Here is a 22505-nt window from a genome sequence, read left to right on the forward strand (position 1 = left end):
CCGCTCCCGCTCCGGCTCCGTGCGCGGCTCCCCGGGGGTGCCGGCCCATGGCGGGGCGCTGAGCCCCCCCCCAAAAAAAAAAAACCCAGAGCCGGGGCCGAGCGGGGCCCCCCGCCCCCACCATGCGCTGGGGGGGCCTGATCCTGCTCTGCCTGCTGCGCGGGGCGCTGGGCGCAGGTAGGGGGGCTGGGGGCGAGATCCGACCGGGGGGGGGGCGTCCGCCGGGAGTGGGGGTCCGGGGGGGGGTCCTGTGCCCGCGGCCCCCGCGTGTCCCTGGGCAGCGGGAGGTGTCGCCTCGCCCCGGGCGCGGGCAGCGCTTTGGGGGTGTCTTCGCGCCCCACTGGGCACGCAGGTGCGTGACACGCTGCCCCCCAGCGCAGGCTGCCCCCCAGGCCGCCCCCCCTGCTTTGGGGGGGCCCTTCCCCGCCCCGTGTCCCCCACCCTGCCAAGCCAATGGGTCTGTGAGGTGCCCGGACCCCCCCTCAAGCCGTGCGGGGCAGCCCTGGGGCGGAGGGGGGGCCGTGGCCCCGCTGTTGGGGTGCACCTAGAATTTCACCCCCCCCCCTCGTGGCACGGCTGGTGCTGGCCTGGCTGGGGCGGGGGGAGGGGGGGGGCAGCAGTCGGGTGAGATTTTAGGGGGGATGCCGGAGCCTCTGTGGGGGCCACCACAAACCTCCCAGCAGCGGTGAGGGCTTGGGGCCCCCCAGGGAAGGCGCGTGTGACACCCCCCCCCCAGGCACAGAGCCCCTTTCCCCGTCTGTCAGCAGTGGGGCGCGTCCCGCCGGCTCCTGCCAGCTCAGCCCTGCTCCCCCCTGCCTCAGTTTCCCCTCCCGGAGGCGCTGGGAACAGAAACCAGCCCCGCGGGACCAGGAGGGGACCAGGAGCTCATTAGGCAGCAATTAACTCCCTCTCCCCAGGGAGAAGGCGGGAGCCCTTTCCCAAGGGTGAAGGGAACAGCCTGCGGCCCCCCCGGGTGGTTTTGGGGTCCCGCTCACGGGGGACAGACGTCCAGGCTCTGTCCCTGCCCGTGGGCGAGCATGTGCCGTCTGCACCGCCTCCGCCCGTGCCGAGCTGCCAGGAAATCTCATGAATCTCTGCAGATTTGGTCCCAAACGGCTTTTTCATCCCCCCCCCCCCAGCTTCACGCTGCGCCGTGTTTCTGGCCTCCGCTCCCTCCCCAGGGTTGGAGCCGGGCAGGGAGAGATGCGGCAGGAGGGGACGAGGGACACGTTTGCTTTTGGAGCTGGATGCTCGGAGTCTGCCCCAGCACCCGCACCCCGCGCCAGCCCCGGGCGGGGGGACATCGGGGACACGGCCACGCTGGTGCCCCGTTGTTGAAGCTGCATCTTCCCCATCCCCGGGGCCTCACGCTCCTCCCTGTGCGAGGTGCGAGCCAAGCCGGGAGGGGTTGTAGGTGTTTTGCCTCTGTTCACCCCTCCGTCGCAGCTCTCCTCCCCTGCCTGCGGGTGTCTGTCACCCATCCCTGCACCCGCAGCCACCCCTGACCCGAGAAGCCCTTCCCTGCTGCCCCATCACTGCAGGGGTGCTGCTTATCAGGGCTGAGACCCCCCCAAACTCGTGTCACCGAAGCCGAAACCGCTTTGCTGGGGGAGAGGGCTGATCCCAGCCCACAGGCCAGTGCCCTCCTGGTGTAGGACCCTGCTGACCCATCCTTGTACCCCCCCCACACACCAGGACGCCCCCCTGGGAGCCCGGCGATGGGCGAAGGGCGGCGGAGAGCTCGGGAGACCTCACCGGGGACCGAGGGGACCCGCATCAGCCAGGACCTGGTGGGGGGCAGCCTGGCCATCGACACGCTGCCGGCCAACGAGACGCGGATCGTGGTGAGTCGGGGCCCCCCCCAGCCCGCCCCGCGGCAGGATCCGGCAGCGCCTGAGTGCCCACAGCTATTTCCAGGCTGGGCAGGGACCCGGTGGAGCCGCTGGCTCTGATTTATGTGTGGGGCAGCCCAGAGGGTAATGACAGCCCAGCGCCGCGGTGGCCGTGCCCTGGGGATTGCGCCGAGGCCAGCGGCCGTCCCTGCCAGGTCCTGGGGCCATCCCTGGCCTGAAAATCCGGGGACGCTTCGCTTGCCGCGACGCCACGTGTGCGTGGTGCTGCTGAGGGTGTCGAGGCTGAGCGGGCGCGAGGCCGGGGCGAGGGGGCTGTGTGGGAAGGGGCGGGGGGGGCTCTGGCTGGGGAAGGCGACAGCCCGTGCTGCTGCTAACGAACTCGTGTAGCAGCAGTGTCACCTCCTGGGACATCTCACTCGGGTTCTCACATCCCGGCTGTGCCTAATTACCCGCCCTCAATTAGCTCCTGGTTATTTGTGGCGGGGCCGTGTGTCCCTTGGCAGCTGGGGGGGGGTGAGTTGCCCAGCTCTGAGGGCTGGGGGGGGGGCTGCGTGGCCGTGGCTGGTTTCTGGTGGAGGACGCGCTGGCCACGGGGGCTTGTTTTTTGCCAGTGGCTGGTCGTGGACTCGGTGCCCCCGTGGCACAGCGTGCAGGGGAGGGAGGAGCAGCTCGGGCTCTTTCCCCTCCGCTCCAGCTCCAGCTTGGCCTCGACCGTCAGGGTAGGAGGGGGGCCAGAAGCCAGAAAAGTCCCTGATGTGGAATTGTTTAAAAAAAACCCCAAACCACCAGTGTCACCATTTGGAGATGCCGGGCAGCCACAGGGAGGGTGTGATGGTGCTTGTGGTTCCCAGGAGGAAAAAGCAGCAATTTCCTGGCGCTCGGCGCTGTCGGGGGGTGAGGGGCATCTGCCCCGGGAGCGGGGCCACGTTCAAGGTCAGGGACCTTGAGCGGCTTTCCCACGTGTCACTGTATCTCGCTGTGTCCTACCTCAGGGGGTGCCAGCCCGGGGTCTGGAGGGGTTTCCCCCCTCTCCCCGCAGAAGGTTTGGGGCGCGGAGGGGCAGCTCTGGACCCAGAGGATGAAGAGGGGTGCGATGACGGGCACCGCCGCCGTCCCTCCCCGAGCTGTGCCCCGCGGCGGCTGCGCTCCCCACTCCTTTGTGGATCCAAAACCTCCCCTCTCTTAATTCCTGCTGTAACCAGAGCAAGGTGACAGATTAGGACATCCTTCTGAGTCATCGATGAGGTCAGGAGCTCGGCAGCCAGCTCCCCCGCGCTCCCGGCCCTGCTTGTCCCCCCCTTTTGGAACACATTAGGAAGGCACAGGGAGGGGAGGGGGACGAGGGCACGGGAGGTTTTGTCATTTGTCACCCAGCTGTGGCCTGTCCCGCCATCCCAGGGGGTTTCCAAAGCTTTTGCGTGGGGAGGCGTGTGCTGGGGTGCAGCAGGTGGTGGCACAGCCTTCCCCGTGCCTCAGTTTCCCCAGCGGTAGGGAAGGGGCTGCACCGTCCCTCCGAACGAGGAGGAAAATGTTCCCGGAGTCAGAGGAGTGCAGCGGCTCGCCCCGAACTTTGCCGAAGCTGAAAAAATTTACCCGTTGCAGGCTTTCGCTCAGAGCGTTTTATTCCTTATGACTCCCGCAGACCCGCAGCAGCTCTCTGGGGAATAACACGGGGCTGGGGGCGAGGGGGGGCCGGAGGGGTTGGAGGGGGCCGAGCAGCAGACGCGCAGCAGACGGGGACGAGCGGCGAGCGTGGCGACGCGCCAGGCGCTGGCACGGAGCAGCGGAGCAGCGATTTCCCAAGGAAAATTAAGATGCTTCTCCGTCCGTACCACCCCCCCGGGCGTGAACCAGCCTCCCCTGACAGGCGACGGCTCCCAGCTGTGTCCCCGGCCGTCCGCACGCCGAAGCCCGTTGAGAGGCACCGGGGGGGGCCAGCGTGGCCAGGCCAGGGGCTGTGCAGGGCTGGCTGCGCCCCGGGAAGTGGCCGGTGTCCCCACGAGCTGCCCCAGAGCCGCGCGCGCAGGTCCCCGGCGGGGATGCGCGTCCTTTGTCCGGCCCCTGCCCAGTTTGGGATGGTCTGTGGGGGTTCGGGGAGCCTGGTGGTGCTGCGGGGGGATGCCCGGGGTCCCTCTCCTTGGTCAGGGTGAGAAGAACGAGGGGGGATGTGATGGCAGAGCTGTGTCCCAGCCCGTTTTCCGGGGGTGTCACCAGGAGAGCAGAGCCCCAGCCCCTCGCTCCCGCTCGGCTGGTGGCGGCGCCTCGGCGGCTTTCCCCGCGCTGCCTCTTCCAAGGTTAATCATTTCCTCTGGGCTTCCATGGCTTCAGTTGTTTGCTTCGCTTCTAGTGGTCACTTCAGCTGTAACTTTCAGCCCCTGGCTCTGGAGCAGGATATTTTCTTGCCGGGAAGGTCGCATCTGCTTCGCTCAAGTCTCTCGTGAGTCACGTCTCGCTCTCGCCAGCCAGCCCATCCTCTGCGCTCACTCGCTCTCGTGGGCCTCTCTGCACCTTCTCCAACTGCTCGGCAGCCTTTGCTGCCTTCTCCCGGGGTTTTCCAGTGCTGGTTTTGTTGCTGGTTTGTGCTGAGATCGGGTCCCGGCTGCTCCGAGCCGTGCCTGGGGGGAGCAGAGCGAGGTGGGTAACGCTGTCCCCTGTCCCCCCCCCGTCCCTCCCCGCCCGCAGGAGGACAACCACAGCTACTACGTGTCGCGGATCTACGGGCCCGGGGACGCCCGTCTGAGGGGGCTGTGGGTCGACATGGCGACGGCCAACAGGAGCCAAGTGAAGATCCACGGGATCCTCTCCAACACGCACCGACAGGCCTCGGTGAGCCCGCAGGGCTGTTCCGCCGCCGGGCGCGTCCCCCCATCTCCTCTCCGGGCAGGGTGGCACCTCACCTGTGGCAGCAGATCCCCTCCACGTCCCTGCGACAGTCTGGGGGAGAGCAAGGCTTGGGAGGCGTTTGGTCCCCCCCCAGCCCCCGTCCAGGGCTGCAGAGGATGAGCCACGGGGACCAGGCACCCACAGCACCCCCACTCCCACCCCTCTGCCACCCCTCCAGGCACCGGCCTCGGGGATTTTGCTCCAAGCCAGGGCAGAGCCGGTGCTGGTGGGGACAGACCCGTCCCCACCGCGTCCCCAGCAGGCGTTTTGCCAAGGGCCGAGGGCTGTTCTCACCCCGTTTCTCTCCCGCAGAGAATCGTCCTCTCCTTTGACTTCCCCTTCTACGGCCACCTCCTGCGGCAGGTCACGATAGCGACGGGCGGTGAGTGGGGATGGAGGGGGCTCTAGTGCTGGCTCTAACCTCACCCCACGTCCCCGAGCCCCGGGGAGCTCAGGCAGAGGAGGGGCTGCAGCCCTTCGAGCTTCCTCCCTGCACCCCAAATCTAACCCCTGCCTTGCTGCTGCCGCACGGGGAGGCGGGTGCTGCCGGAGCCTCGGTTACCCGCAGAGGTTGAGGGGACGCAGTGGGGTCTCAAAGGCTTGGAGGGGAGGCTGGGGATGAAAAAAGGGCTGGGTGAGCCAGGGTAGGGTGGTGGGAGGTCAGGAAGAGGGAGGGAGCATCCCCGGGGTGGTCGGCGGAGGGGAGCGTCCGCTGCTTCACCCTCCTCTGCTCGCTCAGGTTTTATCTTCATGGGGGATGTCATCCACCGCATGCTCACGGCCACGCAGTACGTCGCGCCCCTCATGGCCAACTTCAACCCCAGCTTCTCCCGCAACTCCACCGTCCAGTACCTGGACAACGGTGAGCCCTGTCCCTGCGGCCGTGTGTACGGGCAGAGGGCAGGCAGGCTGCCTGCCCGCTCCCGCCTCGTAAAACAGGGCAAAGCTCAGCTCTCCGGAGCAAACACGGGGGCTGGAGGCAGGTGGGGGTGTGGGGAGGGGGAGCCCAGAGCAGCGGGGGCTGTTTGGGGGGGCTTTGGGAGGGGCAGCAGGGGTGTTTGACAGGGGCTTGCTCGTGGGTCTGCTCAGAGCGAAGCGCTGGGGGTCTGGGGATGAGGTGACGTGGAGCTTCACCGGCGGAAGAGATGTGGAGCGAGGAGAGGTGAATCACAGAATCATCTCGGTTGGAAAAGACCTTGAAGATCATCTAGTGCAACCATTAACCTCACACATTACATTAACCTAATGAGAGGACTCTGGTCCCTCCCTCAGGGACGGTTTTTGTGGTGCAGTGGGACAAGGTCTATCTTCAGGGGAAGGAGGACATGGGCAGCTTCACCTTCCAGGCGGCCCTGCACAGCACCGGCAGAATCGTCTTTGGCTACAAGGAGGTGAGATGTTTTTCTGCTGGGGACAGCACGGCAGGAGGGTCCCTGCGGGGGATCCCTCTGGGTCTGGGAGGAGATCTGCCCCTTGTAACCGTTCACACGCCGAGTCTGGGCATTCCCAGTGCCACCAGAGCCCCGCAGAGCTCTGCAGCGGCACCAGGAGCCCCGGGGCCGGGCTGGGGTCCATCAGCCTCTCTCTCCCTGGCGGCAGATCCCCGTGCCGGTCCTACAGATCAGTGCCACCCAGCACCCCGTCAAAGCTGGCCTCTCCGATGCCTTCATGATCCTCAACCCATCTCCCGATGTGCCTGGTGAGTCGCTGCGCTCGAGGAACTGGGCAGGCGGCTGCTGGGGCCGGGCAGCAGCTGGTCCCGCGGGGATGCCAGGGCTCCCTGGGCACTGCAGCTGGGAGAGGGGGCAAGCGGGGACGGTCACGTCTTGGGGTGCTTCAGGACATGAGGGTGCACGGCCTGGATTCGCAGTGGGGAGCAAGGGAGCGTGAGGAGGCATGTGGGGCTTGGCTGCACGGCTGCTCCTCGTGTCCTGCGTCCCCTGGTGTGTCTCTCTTTGGGCACATCTCTCCTGGGGTGCCTCTCTCTTGGGGTGCCTCTCTCTTGGGGTGCCTCTCTCTTGGGGTGCCTCTCTCTTGGGGCACCTCTCTCCTGGGGGGCACCTCTCCTGGGGGGCACCTCTCTTGGGGCGCCTCTCTCTTGGGGCGCCTCTCTCTTGGGGCGCCTCTCTCTTGGGGGCACCTCTCCTGGGGCGCCTCTCTCCTGGGGTGCCTCTCTCGGGGTGCATCACCTCACCCAGACCATAGGTGCCCCCAGCCCACGGAGGCTGTGTGCTTTGGCGAGGCGCTGCAGGCAAAAGGGCTTCGTGCTTCTCGCCCAGTGTGTTCCAAATCGCTGTGAGCAGCCAAGCTCTCGCTTCCCCGATTTCCAGCTGATGAGGAGGAGGGGAAGAACATTTGCAAACGAGACTGCAGATGGACGAGAGGCTTGGGGGATGCTCGGTGCCCCGTCTCGGTAGGCGTGGGGGTTCGGGGGAGCCTGCAAGCCGCGCCGCTGCTGCTCCGGACCCCCCCTGGACGCGCATCACGGCGCGGCCGCTGCCGGCAGGGCTGGGACCCGCACCTGTGTCGGCAGGACTCGGGGATGGCTACATGCGTGTCCACGTGCTTATTCCACGTGTGCCGCGAGCTGCGGGCCTGGGCCGAGCTCCCCGAAAAGGCTCTTCCAGCCTCTCCCGTCCCCTCTTGTCACGAGGAGCCCAACCTCGCTCCTGCCTCCCCGCGCTGCACCCGGTGCCGTTGCTTTTTCCTTGTTATTTATGGAGCCTGCCATCTGGCCCTCATTTATTACCCGTTTACAACAGTTTGTGTAAAAACCTCGGCCCGGCTGGATGGTGCCTCCCCTCCCCGCCCCGCCAGCCTGCCCTCGCCCGGCTGCTGCCCTCCGGCCCCGTGGGCTTGCCGGCCCCTGCCTGGACCTCCTGCCTGCCCTGGCGCTCTGAGGGGAAGCAGGGGGAGAAAAAACCGCAAGAACTGGGCACAAAAACCTAATGAGGTGAAGAAAGAAGGGAAGGAGACGAGGGAGTAGGAGGGGAGAGGCCTGCTCATCCGCTAGTGTCCAAGCGTGGAGCAGAGCTGCGAGGAGCCGCGGCCGTGCTGGGAGGGCGGGTGTGATTCTCCTCGCAGATACGCGTGATGCCAGAGGAGCATCTTGGCTGGTGTCACCAGTGAATTAGTGGCAGATGCTGGGAGAAAATCTGGGAGAAGCCTGAATCCAGGCTAGACCCCTCTGGCCCCCAGGATGAAGGGGAAAGAGAAGGAAGGGGGCAAAGCGTGAGGGAGATGGGGGAAGGAGGAGGCTCGGGGGGAAGGCGGCAGCAGAGCGGGAGCCCGGGGAGCGGCGCGGAGCTCCGGGCGAGCGCGGCGCACGGGGGAGGCTCGCAGCCCCGTGAGTCACTGACGAGCAATGTGTTGTGCAGCTTGGTGTTTGTTTAGAGCGATGCAGGACTGGACCACATCCATCTCGGGAGTCTCTGGTTGGGGAGAGGGGGACAGAGAGCTCCAAGTTCCTCCTAGCAAAACAACAAATAGGAGCTCTGGGCCCCGACATCCCTCTCCTTCCCCCAAGCACCTCCTGCATTGCTTCTCCTGCGGCCTGAAAGCCTCCGACACTGTCCTCTCCCCCAGGAACGACCCCCAGACCTGGGGCCACCAGCTGGGAGTCAGCAGTCGCCCCACAAGCTTTCCCCGGGGGCACACGCTGGGAGTGAGACGAGGGGCAAAACCCCTGCGCAGGGTGGGGAAGGGTGTGCAGGGTGGGTTTGTGCCCAGTCTGAAGCCGAGGCTCCGTCTTTCAGAGTCCCGCCGTCGGACCATCTACGAATATCACCGCGTGGAGCTGGACACCAGCAAGATCACCAACATGTCAGCCGTGGAGTTCACCCCGCTGCCCAGTAAGTGGGACAGGCTGGCGTGGTGCCCCAGAGCGGGTTTCCCTCCCGTGGTTTCACCCAGCAACTGCAACAACCTCCTATTTACAGCCAAAGGGGGAAGCCAGGGCTGGAGGAGGCAGGTTCAGCGGGTGCTGGGTGTGTGGCTGCCACCCATCACCCGATGGTTGGGATCCTGTGCACTGGAGCAGTGGAGGGGTGCTATCAGCCCTGCTCTGGGGTCCCCCAGCCACTGTGAGGAGGCCTGTGCGTGGCTGTCGCTGAACATACAGCCCTGGTGGGATTTACCAGCTCAGAGACCACCTCGGCCAACAGCAAATCCCACGCGCGTGCCAGCCTGGCTGTGCCACAGCCGGGACGGGAGCCTGGGATGCAGCAAAGCTCAGCTGGCATGGGGGGAGCTGATAAAGGAGGGATCTGTGGGCAATTACACCTTACCCGATCTGCTCAACTGAGTGACCAGAGCGGCGGGGCCAGCCACGATGTCCCTGGGAGCAATGGGCCACAGTCCCAAGCTGTGCTCCACGCTGCTCTGCCGCCACTCTCCCTCGTGGGCAGCTGAGTCGATGGCTCTTGTTGCTCACCAGTAGATCCCCTCTCGCCCCAGTTCTTTAATTCCTTATTTCCTGCACTGACAGCTCTTCCCACCTCTCCCGTCGCTGAAACTCCTTCTCTTTGCTCCATAAGCTGCAGCTAATTTTGCTGGACACTGGTTCACTTCAGGTCTGTCTATAAGACATTTTCTACGCCTCCACACTCAGATGAAATTTCTTAAGGATCCTGTTAAATAGATACATTTTTAGTGTTTGGATCCAAGGACACATGCGCACGAGGGAAAGTCGTCATGCAGTCCATAAATACAGAGCGGAGAGTAAATCTGTCATGAAGATACCAAGGTTATGCATTTAAACGGTCTCCCCAGGGTATTTTATGACAATTTTAACAGCAGGCAGGGTTACTGCAAAGCAGATCATAAATAAGCATTCTGCAATAATTCTATTTTTTCTCCTTAAGACTTTCTATTTTGTATCTCCCCAGCATTTAGGATAGCTAAGAGCAGTATCTTCAGAGGAGCCACAGAGGTAGAGAGGACTAGCCTCCACTTTTTCTTCTGGGGGTTTAATTTTTAGCCTTTTTCAGGTCAGAAGTGGATGAACTGCGTTAGCCTTGGCCTCTTCTCCAGAGGTCCCTGCTTGCTGGCTGCCTCCACGTCTGCTCGGGAGAAGTTCAGGGTGGGAGAGCGGAGGAGATCGGGACTGGAGGCCACCAGAAGAGTGTGGGTAGCCCAGGTCCGGGGCAGCTGCAGCGGGGAGTTTGGGGATCAGAGAGCCCGTGGCTGGAGAAGTGCTGGAGTGTGTGGGTCAGGACGGAGGAGTGCCGGGTGTCCCTGCTGGGATGAGGACGCTGCTGCCTTTCGGGGTCCTGTGCACCGAGGCAGGACGGGAACCCCTCGTGCTCTGCCTTCGTCAGCGCAGCATCAGCTCTCGGCTCTGTCACCGCGGCTGGCAGGGACTCCCCAGGGGCTTGTTAAAACTGCCCGTTTCCTTGACTTGTTTTTTTGCAGACAAGCCCTCTTGGCCATCTTTTCTAGACAGGGTGACAAGCAAATGATGGTGCTTTACAAGCAGCTAGTCCTCTCCAATGTGGAGATATTTTTGCACAACTACTTAGTATGGACATAGCAACAGAGGGTTAAACTGTTTGTATTGCTTCCTTCCTTCTGAGAAGTACAACAAGAAATGGCATAAATCTCAGATGTGTTTTAATTCCCAGCCAGACAGAATGGGAAGACAGACGTTTACAGACGGACTGTGAGTCCACTCCTGCTAGAAAGGTGCTGCCTGGTGCTGCAGGTCCGTTGCAGAGAGAGGTCGGGTTAGAGACTCATCTGCTGATGCTCCGGTTCTACCCAGGCCACCAGCTTTCAGCAGATGCTCCCGTGTGCCCGTGCAGATGCTGGCGCATCGCTGGTACGTCTCTCCTCTCTCTTTTACAGCTTGTCTCCAGCATCAGAGCTGTGAAATGTGTGTGACCTCGGAGCTGACCTTCAACTGCAGCTGGTGTCATGTCCTGCAGAGGTAGCTGGGATGAGTTTCCTTCCCACCTCTTCTCTTGCTAATGTTTCTGTAGCTGGGAGAGCAAGTGCAACTCCAGGTCTGATGCCTGTATCAGTGGTGCTGTTTTTTTATTATTTTCATTTTTTAATTGGGTTTTTTTGGTTGTTGTTGCATTTTGGTTTAGTTAGGGTGCTGCTCTCAGTCTCGTAGCCACGGTTAAGCAGTGATCTGATCTCCAGTTACAAGCCGTTGAAAGGAGACATTTCCCGAGGCTTGGGTTTTTGGTCTTGATGTTTCCATGCAGCAGCTGGAACAAGTTGAGACCAGAAGCAAGACTTACATTCTTGTCAGTGAGCTTAAACATGGGAGAAACTTGTCCTGACTTAGGCTGTGATTGCAGAGAGAAGTGCAGGGCAGGGAGGCTGGGACAGGCTCAGGTCTGAAGGACGGCCGGGGATGCTCATCAGCCCCTCAGCTGAAGGGGACAGACCCTCTTTGTGGGGGACAAGACACAACAAGGTGCTTTTTTGGGGGTAAACGGAGGATCTGGGGGACGGGGCTGGCCCCGCTGCAGTCCCAGCCATGCAGCAGTCCTGCTCCACGCTCTCCTTCAGCTCGAGCAGCGTGATACAGAGCATGAGAGAGTCTAATGAGATTTTGCTGAAGTATTTATTTAGAGCTAGTGGCAGGGGAGAGGACCCAATAACACAGATCCTCACAGGCGGCACGGGGACAGCCGTGCTCGGGAAATGCCCGGCTCTCCCAGGAAAGCACACGGGCTGGCCCCTTCCCCAGCAGCCTCCTGCAAGAGCTCGCCCCAGCAGGGCACCTTCATTCCTCCTTTCTGTAGCCTTTCCCTCGTTACGCTCAAGACTTGCACCCTTTCCTCTCACGCAGCAATTTCAGCAAGGTATGAGCAGAGCAGCCGGGACGAGGAAAGCTCCTGAGACATCAGCAAAGCGACCCTATAAATCAGCGTTGATTCACTGCCTTTCGGTGGGCTGGAGAACAACCCGAGCCAGGGGAACATCATTTTTCAATGACAGTTGCTCAGCGGTGGCTTCAGATCAGAGAATATTATGTTCTCGCAGCTGAGAGAGATGCGTGAAACCAGATGTGGCTTTGGTAGCAAAACCAAGCCTGAGATACAAGTGGCTTAGTCTGGATCTCGTTTCGGGCTGAAACTCCAGGGTTCAAGGACTTCATCATTCTGCTTATTCGTGTTTGCAAACCCCGTCTTCCAAAATCCAAGTCGTTGTTGCTGATGTTTGCTTTTATCACTTAGAGTAGGATGACTTCTTGATGCGTTGGCTAGAAGCCACGCTTCCCGCAGCGGCGGCTCGGTCCCCGAGAGCTGAGGTTACAAATGGAAAGTACAAATGGCAAGCGTGGCGGAAACTGCAGGCTAGAGCAAGCCTACTGTTATCTTGTTGGCTTTCAACCAGGTTGGTTTTGCAAAGCTAACATCATCTTTTCCAAGGAAGCTGGTAGGGTGGCTTCCAGGGTTTGAACGTATATCCTGAGTCCAGCTCAGTGATTTAAACCCAGAGTCCTCTCAGCTCTCTTCTGGATGGTGGAGTTTGTATTTTTGCTTTTGCTGAGCCTGTAATCGTTACAGGAACTGTACTTTCAGCAAAGATCTCAGTGACTCAGCAGGACCTGAAGTTCTTTGTGGCTTCTCCTCTTTTACTGGTTGGTAGTTGGGTAAATTAGCATGAGCTTGAACCCCTGATTCATATTTTAGTATCTCCAGAGACTTCCCAAAGGTCAGAGTGCTATTTCATTCCCTCTGTTTCTGTAGAGATTTCTCTAGCTGGTGTTTTCCTGATGCAGTTTATAATTTCTTTAATGTGTTTTTCCTGTGCAGATGTTGCTGGAAAAAAAAAAACAACAAAAAAACACCTCGTCAAGATCATGGCCCTGTCCTGGCACAGAGTCTGGGGAATGGAAATTCAAACTCAGTCTATATATTTTTCCTATTTCTCTGCTTCTCCGTTTCTCTTGGAGAAGCCTTGCTGACCCTTTTCCTTCTCTGTGAAGAGGAACATTTGGGTCCTTCCAACACAGCTGTACTGGAAACCCCATGTCTTTGGAGACCAACTTGTATATAATCTTTCCAGTCCTCAGATATTTGTTTGTCCAAGTGTACACAGCGCCCACTGGGGCAGTGTTTGGGACTCTCAGGCAGCTTAGAAATCGCTAGTGATGCCCCCCCACCCCCCGTCCCTTGAGTGAGCATTATTATTGCTGTGTCTTTGGGGAATTCTCATGCCACAGGTTAATCCTGCTTTTCCCCGCAGATGTTCCAGCGGTTTTGACCGGTACCGTGAGGAGTGGCTGTCCTACGGCTGTGGCCAGAAGGTGAGGCTGAGAAGAATCACATCTCTTAGGTCCTTTGCTAGGAATGATGCTGATCTGAAAAAAAACCAGTGGCCATATCCCAGCTCAAAACATTCACGCTCGGCTCCTCTTGACCCGTGCTGTTCTGGAACAGACCGAGTGTCCCTTTGGATGTCCCCTTCCCGTTACAGCAGGACCTCTCAGAGGATGTCTGTACGGGAGTGGTTAAAACATGGTCCGTCTCATCCAGCATTTGCCTTGCTGGTGTCTTGTTTCTGTGCTGGTCGGTGCTGGAGATTCAGTAAAGGTGCAGAGACCTCCATAAATTACCAAATGGTGCAATCTGAGTACACTGGGATATTTTTTTCTTCACCTTCTGAAGCATGACTCTTACTCACTCACAAGCAAGAAGAAATTAGCTCTTGTGATTTTTTTTGTCCTTGTTAGCACAATTATCTCCACATTGGATGAACTAGTTTCTTTGTCTCAGACAAAGATCAACTCTAACAAAACATCTGTTTCTGCTTTGGGGTGGGTTTTTTTTTTGTTTTGTTTTATTTTTTTCCCCATTAAAAACTCGGCTTTGTTCCCTGTTAACCAAGAGGGCTGAGTGAGGGAAAAGGAGGTCACAGGATCTCTGTAAGGTCATCCAGTGATGCAAGAAGGTCAGACTGTAGGACCTTGCCAGATCATTGTCGTTTGTCCTCCTTCAGTGGTTCCCAAACATTTCCTCTTCTTCTCCAACCTCCAGGTCACCCCCCTGCCCCGTAATTCTGGCACTTCTGGACCATGTCCCCTGCTTCCACTCCAGTGTTGGAACCCCAAGGGCTCGGCAGCCCTAAGCCTGGGAAGCGCAGGCCTCACCACTGGCTCCCCGGCACTCCTGCTGGAGGAGAGCTGGGAAAAGTAGCTGTTCTCCATTTTCCTTCCAGTCAGATGAGAAGACCTGCGAGGATTTAGCAGAAGGCGACCACTATTCAGCACCTCCTGACAGCTCTTTCTCACCGCTGGATGAGGATGTCACCACCTCCACGTCCTCGCTCTTCATCGACAGCCTCACCACAGAAGGTAGGGGCAGGGGGGGTGAGCAGCTGTGGCAGGGACACCCCATCCTCGACGCTTATCCCTGGAGAGATCTTTCCCTCTGACACCTCATAAAGGCAACTCATATCCAAATAAATGCAACAACAAACCCGTTGTTGAAGCGCAGGGCAGGGGTGGGAGCAGGAGGCAGTGGAAAGGAGAAGCAGGGCCAGCCTAGGAGGTGAGACTCGGAGTGATGTGGGAAGGGGAGAGATGAAACCCACCGGTGTGAAGAGTTTTACAGTCGCATCGCAGCCTTTTTACACATTTCTGAAGGTCAATGAGCAAGCAGTTCGAGGTGGACAGACACCCCAGCATCGTAACAGGTTCATATTCTTATGGAGGGGCTCAGGCTTTTAATGTGCTTGGCCCTCAGGGCTGCCAGTGCTCTCAATAGTACAGCACAGGCTTGTGATTGCCCCCTGCTCGGGAGTGGTGTTCGTTCCAGCATAGGAAAGCTCCACACAAGGACCCGAGTTTCCCTCGAGACACCCATGTTCTAAAGCTTGATAAGCCTATTAAAACAGGGCTGGCTCCTCCGATCCTAGCGGCAGGTATCACTTCAATTTTGCTGCTTAATAGTCCCTAACGCAAACTGCTAATTAGAATAAATAGAAAGGAACATTAGTAATTGTCCTTCAGCAATGGGAAGGAGTTGGGGAGGGGGGGAACGGAGCGCCTGGCTGACAGAGTTGACTTTGAAAGGAGCAATTAAAGGAGGGGGGAGTGTAACACCACCACTGAGATTATTTTCCAACTCATCGCCAATTCTTGGAAAAAGAACAAGAGGCTTTCTGTGACATAGTCAAGCATGAAGTTAATTTGTAATCTTGGAAGGAAACAAACAGCCAGCTGCATCAGGCAGCGAACTTTATCTGGAGAAGCACAGCAAAGGAACAAGCGGAGCAAAGGAGTGGAGCCACCCCTCTGCATCCTCCCCAGCCGGCCCAGCTCGCTGGCTCTGCTCACGGAGAGGTTTGTGAACGTCTCTGACTCGCTGGTTGTGTCAGAGCTGCAGCCACCCAACGCGTCAGCCGAGGAGGACAGACTCCTGGGGGAGGATTTCAGCTGGACTCGCCAGGGTGGTGGTGTGGAGAGCACCAGGACACAAAGCCCTGTACAATATATCCTGGTTCTTCCAGAATGAAATGAAGAATGGAACTGGATTTTGGGCCCCTGTGCCAGATGTCTACAGCACAACATCCCGTTGATTATTCAGGGGGTTTCAGTAGCATATTGCTGCAAATGCCACAGTCTGAGCGCTCACGGGGGCTCAGGGCCCGGGCAGCATTCAGGTATTGTTCTGCTTTGCACACCGAACATATTTAGGTTTCCTCAGACGTTTGTGCTCCAGGTGCCACCTTTGTGAAAGAAGACAATAAACTATAAGCCATGTGCTTCCACCAAACTTGGAGGTTTAAAACTGTCACTGGCCACATAAATGCTGTGCAGGAGGTGTGTCCTGTCGGTGGCCCCGTTACAGGGCGATGAAAGCGGGTGGGAAGCATATAGAATATCATAGAAGGCTCCTAACCTTTTTTTTTTTTTTTGCCTTTGTTTTCTTCTTTTAGATGATACAAAGCTCAATCAGTATGCCGGAAGCGAAGGTAAGCCCTTAATCTTCTCTCTGCCTGCTCAGATTCGTTCCAAGTGAAAACATGTTACACTGAAATCAAATGCACTAGGGAGTTGCGATCAGTCAGCGGGGTGGACAGGTGACAGAGATTGGAGGGATGTAATCAAGATAAGACTCCTGTTGTCCTCACCCTGATTAATACCATTTCAGATAGTGAAAAGTGAGAGTCGGGACTAATCTGTTTTACCCTGATGCTGTTTGTCTACTTTTCCCACTTAGTCCTGCTGCGCAAACTAAGATGATGAATTTTCTCTTTGCATGTAATTCCCTTTCTTTGCAGTTTTTCCGTAGACACAAAGTCCTTTTTTCTTTTGAATTTCCCCAGCTGTGCCAAAGAGCACTGTAAAATCCAAATATAAAAAGTCTCCTTAGCCCAGCTCTGCCTTTTTCACCTCTGTTCCCCTGAATCCCCTCTCAGGCCGAGTCTGCTGATCACCCCAAGAGCAGAGAACCTACTAATTGCAGGAAGCCCTTACTAATTGCAGAGTGTGGGGAGGATCCAAGCCCTCTTTGCCTGCAAGACCTGTGGTCGTACGCAAACCACGAGGCCATCCCTCTTACCTGAAAGCAGCTCTTGGAGGCTACGCTGGCTAAACTGGGTGCAGGATCTGTTCCTTTGCAGGCATACGGCCTTTGAAATGCACAATCTTCCCAGTTTCAGCCAAATTGCTGAAATTGCTCCCCAAATGGCCGGTAATGTCACTGTTAATATATGCCACACACCCCCTCTGCGGCTCCGTGCAATTGCATATTCATAGCGGAGCACTGAGGGCAAGCTGGAGGGCTGTGGGTAAGACACACTGAGGACCCTGCTCAGCATATGGCTAATGGCTTTCTATCGGAGTGAGCAGCCAATATATAAAGAATATGGATTGAGGAGGGGGTTTACTGCATGGTGGTGGTTTAATCTTCTTTTAAACCAGCTACTGCCATCATCTGAAAGGGATGCTGGAGCTCAGACAACTCTCTGCTGCGTCTTCCCCTCTCGTTGAGCCAGACAGCAGCAGGCTGAGTTGCTCAGTCGTACGTGCAGAGCTCTGCAAGGTCTTGCCTTGGTTTTCTTTTCTGTCCTTTCTTTCAGCGAGGTCTCAGCACAGTTCAAGACTCAGGTGAATTCTTTTTCGCAGGTGTGGGAAGCAGCCTGCCTTCCAAGAAAGCAGGTGCCCCGATTCACACAGGTACTATCGTGGGGATCGTTCTGGCTGTGTTGCTCATTGCAGCTATTATCCTCGCTGGGATTTACATCAACAGCCACCCCACCTCCAACGCTGCCCTGTTCTTCATTGAGGTGAGTGGACAACCTACCCCCGGCTGTGTTTTTCCTCCTGTGCCACCAACACAAATCCCAACCTTCTAGAGGAGAGCAGGGAGCAAAGAGAAAGGGAGAGAGGAACTTGGACAGAGTTCATATCTGAGTTTCTTTTCATGGTCCTACAGTCACAGCTAATCTTCGAACCTCCAGTTGATGATGTTTTAAACTTAGGCTCTCTCCCTCCCACACTGTTTTATTTTGCTCCCTTTCACACATTGCCTTTTTTTTCCCCCATGCAATGTTAGACTTTTCCACCTGCTTGCATGAGCAGTCGACACGCAGCCTGGTTGGAGGGCTCAGTTGGAGCTATGACATAATTGAGATCGCTGCCTTTTGAATTGCCCAGCTGGATTTTGTTGACTAAAATTGTCAGACTTTACTGATAGATGTCATGCCATCAGCTACTGTGTAAGTGGTGGTGTGAATGCTCTAAATGGAAGATTTTAATTCTCGGAAAGATAGGGGGTCCGACAATCTCCATCTGCTGTTAAAAGCCAGAAGACCGCTTGGTGTAGGATCCCGAGGCAGTCAGAAGTGGGCTGAATCCTGGCATAGGAGCTGCTGCGGAGGGAGTGAGCAACACTTAGCCCTCAGCCTTTCCTTATCACTTGCTGACTTTTTTCCTGGAGCACTTGTCTTTCCTCCATCTGTCCTGTTTGCAGAGACAGGCTTCAGAGAATTGATCTAACACAGCCTCTACCAGCTTAGTACCTGAGCACTTGGCAATGTTCGATGCATTTCTCTGCCCCCGGCTGAGAAGGGGCGATGCAGTTGTCCCTGTTTTGCAGATGGAGGGGAGACACGGAGCTGACATGTATGTGGTCACACGGGAAGCCCACGGCCGGCCTTGGCCGCGCAGGGCACCCTTGTTCTGAGGCTGATGTGAGATTTCACTTCAAATTTCCATTTCCTCCCCACTCCCCGTTTTAACCTTACGAGCGGGTCAGCTCAGTGAGATCGATGCATTGTAATGAACTCTTTAGTAATAAAAGATAAATTTTTTAAAAAATCACTTCCTGCTTAAAAAAGTCAAACTTCCACAAGGACAGCGTTGTTTTTGTTTCAGGACTGAGTTTCCAATTTCCCCGCGGGCTTGGCGTGAAAGGCTCTGTCACAGCTTCTGATGGGTCTTTGTTTCTGTCCACAGCGAAGGCCACATCACTGGCCTGCCATGAAATTCCGAAATCACACCAACCACGCAACGTACTCGGAGGTGGAGCCGACCAGCCAGGAGAAGGAGGGCTTTGTCGAAGCAGAACAGTGCTGAGCGCTTCTCTCCCTGCATCTCGAACCTCCCATGTCTCAAGTGTTGGAGTCTTCTGTTATTCTATTGCAAAGTCTTTCCCCTCTTGGAAAAGAAACGGCAAGTAGAGGAAAAAGACCCAATGGAGCATTTGGAAAGAAAGAGTCAGGGTGATGTGAGGCTGGATTTGCCTGGATTCCCCAGCACCGAAGCCCTGGATGTGGCAGTAGAAAAAAACGCAAAGTTTTGGGTTGGCGTGGGTTTTTTGTTCTGTGGTTGGGTTTTTTTCCCTGCTGTGTGTGGCTGACCTCTTCCCTCCTCCACCAGGACTCTTAACAGGGGCAGCAAAGAGGGGACAAATCTCGGTAAGGGCAAAATACGCAGTTGCTTCAAGCAGCAGGCCCCTGGGGACAGCAAAACAGTTGATTTTTGCTGCACACTGGCTCTGCCCGCACTCAGGAAAGTCGGCTGGTTGCCTCTTCCCCTCTCCAGGGAGAGGCTGGGTGGTTGGGGGTAGGGGCTGTTGGTGGCCCAGAGAGGCAAGGTTGGCTCTCCAGGGCTCACCTCCCCTCTCCCATCCCCTCTCTCCCAGCTCCGGCCCTTTCTCCCCTCTCCCCTTCGCCTTCTTTTGGGGCAGGCGACAATTAATTTGGTCCTCATGGCTGAGAAGCTTTGAGCCTTTGTCTTTTCATCCTGCAGTTGGTCTTCCACCACCACAGCTGCAACTCTCTGCCCTCCTCTTCCTTCAAAGCAAACAGCTTCTACCCCCTGCTCTGGAGAAAGGGAGAAACCTGATCTATTTTTAAGGGCAAAACCCTTTGGAGGATTCACCTTCAGGATGTTTGTGAGCCAACGGCTCTGATGCACTTTTTGGCATCTGACTAGTTTGCTAAATTACGATGACCCTTAGCCCAAAGGAGACAGAGTGTGAAAAACATCTTAAGATTCCTTCAAAATACGTCCTCGAGATGTGGCCGCTAATCCAGCAGGAACGGAGTAGGTTTTGGTGGAAGAAGAAGGGGACTAGTGAAAGCAGTGTCCTCCCACGGGCTAAATCCTGAAGTAAAGCCGAGCTCATTCATGGGCATTTCACATAAATAAGGAGTGAAGGCATACACGCCTTGACACCGTTGAAAATCTGAAAATCACCATGTTAACATCGTAGTTTTTAGAGGCTACTCAAGTCAGTGGAATTTTTTTCTATTTGTTTATTTGATGACGTCTGTGATAGGCCCTGGTCTGCATTTGTACGTATATCATGATTCCAGAATCTAACCCTGACTAAGGGCTTTGAGATTCCAGAATCTGACCCTACCTAAGGGCTTTCTCAGGGTTTTCTACTCCTTCTGTGCAATCAGAATTTAAGACTAATCTGCAGAAACACTCTACCCTACTTCCACAGACACCAGCTGCAGGATTGGGCCCTAAACTGAGGAAAGCTTGTCTAAAAAAAAGAGACCGAAGTCCAGTGTAATGTAAAGTTTTCTTTCCCCCACCAAAAAAAAAGGTGTTGGTTATATGGGGCTTCTTTTTCCTTTTTTTTTTTTTTTTTTAATTTTCCCTTGATCCTCAGTTATTTATTCTGATAATCATGTTTAGTGCATATTTTATCCACTGGCTGGTTCAGCTGTCACTGGTGGTGATTACTGCCAAAGGCAGGGTCTGTCTAATTAATGTTTTCCTTCTCATCTGCTGAATTTATATAGCCATTAAAGATAAATATGGATGCTTTGTGGCATTTAGACCCCAGATTATACTTTCTCATACATAGCCACTAGGGAGACTTTTGCTGCATCTTATTATGGCATAAAGGCACCAAAACGCTCGAACAGGGTAAGTCAGACTGAGCCGTGCCAAGTTGTTAAGGCTCAGACAGTCTCTCTTTAGACATATTTTGAAGATAAACTTTATTCCCAAATAAAGCTTGCAACTGGAAGGTTGTTTTTTTTCCCCGTTTCCCTGAAGTAGAAAGAATTCAAAGGGATGCTGTCATCTAGTTTTTGCCCAGATCTGATCTCCTTTGAAATGGTTATGAGCTGGTAAGGAGTTTTCTCTGGATTTAACTCTTTTCAAGTAATGGCCTTGTTTTTACTGTTTTTCTGAACGTGCGCACACAGTAACAGCAAGATTTTAGGTACTCACCCCTAGAAATGCTAGGTAACATCCAAGAGTTCTGGTATGCTGAGAATTTAGATGGAAACAGACTTTAGTGTGCAACTGAGCTGTATAAATCACTGGTGCATTACTGCAGCCAGGATCTTAGAAGGATTCAGAAGAGGATCAGATACTCAGGTGGAAAATAACAACATCCAAGTGCCATAGCACAGAAACGGCTGAGATACGCAAGATACCTGTACTTCAGGGGAGAAGCCAAGTTCTGAGTGCCTGGAGTAAAAAAGGCTTTTTTCTTTTTTTTTTTTTTTTTTTGTTTTTCCTTTAAGGAAAGAAACAAAACAAACCAGGCTTTTCTGTAGCTGTGCACCAGATGACTGGTCTACCTTCTACTGAGGAATGTGGTTTGGGGTATTGTCAGGTAGAGCATTAACGGCTCCAATTCACCATCTCTAAGACCTTGTGGTAGAGTAGGTTGGAGAATTTACAGCCCATAGTCATGTGCGTGCTCAGAACTGAACGTCTGGATCCAACCAGCATCTCCCACTGCCCAGCCTGGAGAACCTTGATGTGTCTCAAGAAGGACTTAAAAAAATATTCTGTCCTACCTTTCAACATGAGGTCTAGCTCTGGCCACCTGAAGTACCCATCTGGGAAGCTCGTGAGTCAGGAATATTCTCTGCACGTGGCTTTGTAGCGGAAGAGGAGAGGTTGTCTATTAAATTCTGGAAAACGCAATGGTAGCGTTGCCGATGCCTAAAAATGTCTTTACCGTCAACAAGTACTGCTCTGATGTTGAAGAGGAGAGTCTGGGTGCAAGTATAATGCTGGCTGCACCAAGCCAAACGCCTCAGGATCAACACTCCCTTCCTACCCGTGTAACTCCGACTTCAAGATGCCGGTTAATCTTGGTAGTCTCGAGTGCCGAAGCAAGAACGTGATGATGGCAACTACGGCATAAAAAGAGTTTGATTTTGCTTTTAATCGTGTGGCTTGTCTAGCCACATCCTGAGGTTTTTTCCTCTGGATTCTGATGAACCCAGCATTGGGGCTTGCTTCACAGCAGACCGCATAATGTACATGTGTATATTGACCTGTGTATTTTATAGCTATCCCACGGGCTGGGGCTGTTAGCTGTGCTCAGTCCGCTGCTCAGCTGGTTAAAAGAAGATGCAAAACACAAAACAACTGCTACGGCTCCTCATTTGTCTTTCCAAGCACCGTGCCCTGGCAGTTTGTGGCAACTGCTGAGCACGTCCTTCGGGCGTCGGGCAGCTGCCTGTCATCAGGCAGAAAATGGCACCACGTGTCTGCGCCTTGGCCACTCGCCCGCGTTCAGCAGTTGGGAAAACACAGCGCGGGGTTTAGCGGAGACCCACGAGAGGTTGGTTGGTTCTGCTCCTATGAAAGTTGGGGGTTAACCCACCCCCCACCCCCCTATTTTTGACATCAGTGGGAGCAGGACCCAGATCAAAAAATATTCTCTTAATAACTAAAGGCCTACTTTCCACATACTTGAATTTACAGCACAGTCGGACTATTTTGAGGGACTAAAGGCACTTTAACTGTCTTTTAATGCAATGTATTTACTATGGATTATCTGCATGGAACACAGTCTTAATATTAAAAAAAAAAATATCTTCCTTTTGGACTGCTTTGTTTTCAAAATAAAACATGCAAAGGATTATTGGTCATGTTATGTGATCTTCTAAGCGGGATGGGAATTATTTTCATCTTGTATTCTTTCAACTGATGTAAGAATACAAGGATTATTTTTTTTAAGACATCCTTTTCTGTCTTAGTAATAACACATCATTATCAGGAGGTGTTCCCAGGACATCTCTAGGATAAAAACTAATGTAATTGAGGTTTGAATCAAGACTGTAATTTTCTTCTCATTTTATTCTGCTCAGCTTATTTAGATTTTTTTTTTTTTTTTTTTTGCAGGCTTCTTAGCTTGAACAATGAAGTTTGCTTGGCCCGTTTGACTTTTTCACAGTAGTCAGGTTAAGTGTTTTGATCTCTGCATTAGCCCCAAATTATTTCAGAAATGTAAATCACTTTAAAGGTCATTATCTTCGACCTCTGGGTAGCACCTCCACGCACATCGCTATTGTACATTAAAAGCATGAACAAAT

At 55.4% G+C, this 22505-nt stretch overlaps 1 protein-coding gene across 1 annotated transcript; it reads left to right on the forward strand.

Annotated features, from left to right (window-relative positions):
• The first annotated feature begins 85 nt into the window (after window positions 1–85).
• Window positions 86–19718, forward strand: PLXDC1 (plexin domain containing 1). Its single transcript, XM_074926707.1, has 14 exons — window positions 86–177; window positions 1696–1844; window positions 4536–4679; window positions 5049–5118; window positions 5476–5598; window positions 6009–6127; window positions 6336–6435; window positions 8492–8587; window positions 10581–10662; window positions 12942–13002; window positions 13914–14049; window positions 15636–15671; window positions 16828–16988; window positions 18160–19718. Exons 1-14 carry the CDS (start codon window positions 123–125, stop codon window positions 18277–18279), a joined length of 1452 nt encoding a protein of 483 aa, XP_074782808.1. The 5' UTR covers window positions 86–122; the 3' UTR covers window positions 18280–19718.
• Window positions 19719–22505: the final 2787 nt, after the last annotated feature.

Source organism: Athene noctua, chromosome 25 (assembly GCF_965140245.1).
Source record: "Athene noctua chromosome 25, bAthNoc1.hap1.1, whole genome shotgun sequence".
Lineage (NCBI taxonomy): Eukaryota > Metazoa > Chordata > Aves > Strigiformes > Strigidae > Athene > Athene noctua.

Bases quoted from the DNA above. Each gene is read 5' to 3' on its own strand.
- PLXDC1 (XM_074926707.1), top strand. From the start codon at position 123: ATGCGCTGGGGGGGCCTGATCCTGCTCTGCCTGCTGCGCGGGGCGCTG. The intron at 6,128-6,335 runs GTGAGATGTTTT...CCCTGGCGGCAG, and splicing joins TCGTCTTTGGCTACAAGGAG to ATCCCCGTGCCGGTCCTACA. The intron at 14,050-15,635 runs GTAGGGGCAGGG...TTCTTCTTTTAG, and splicing joins CGACAGCCTCACCACAGAAG to ATGATACAAAGCTCAATCAG.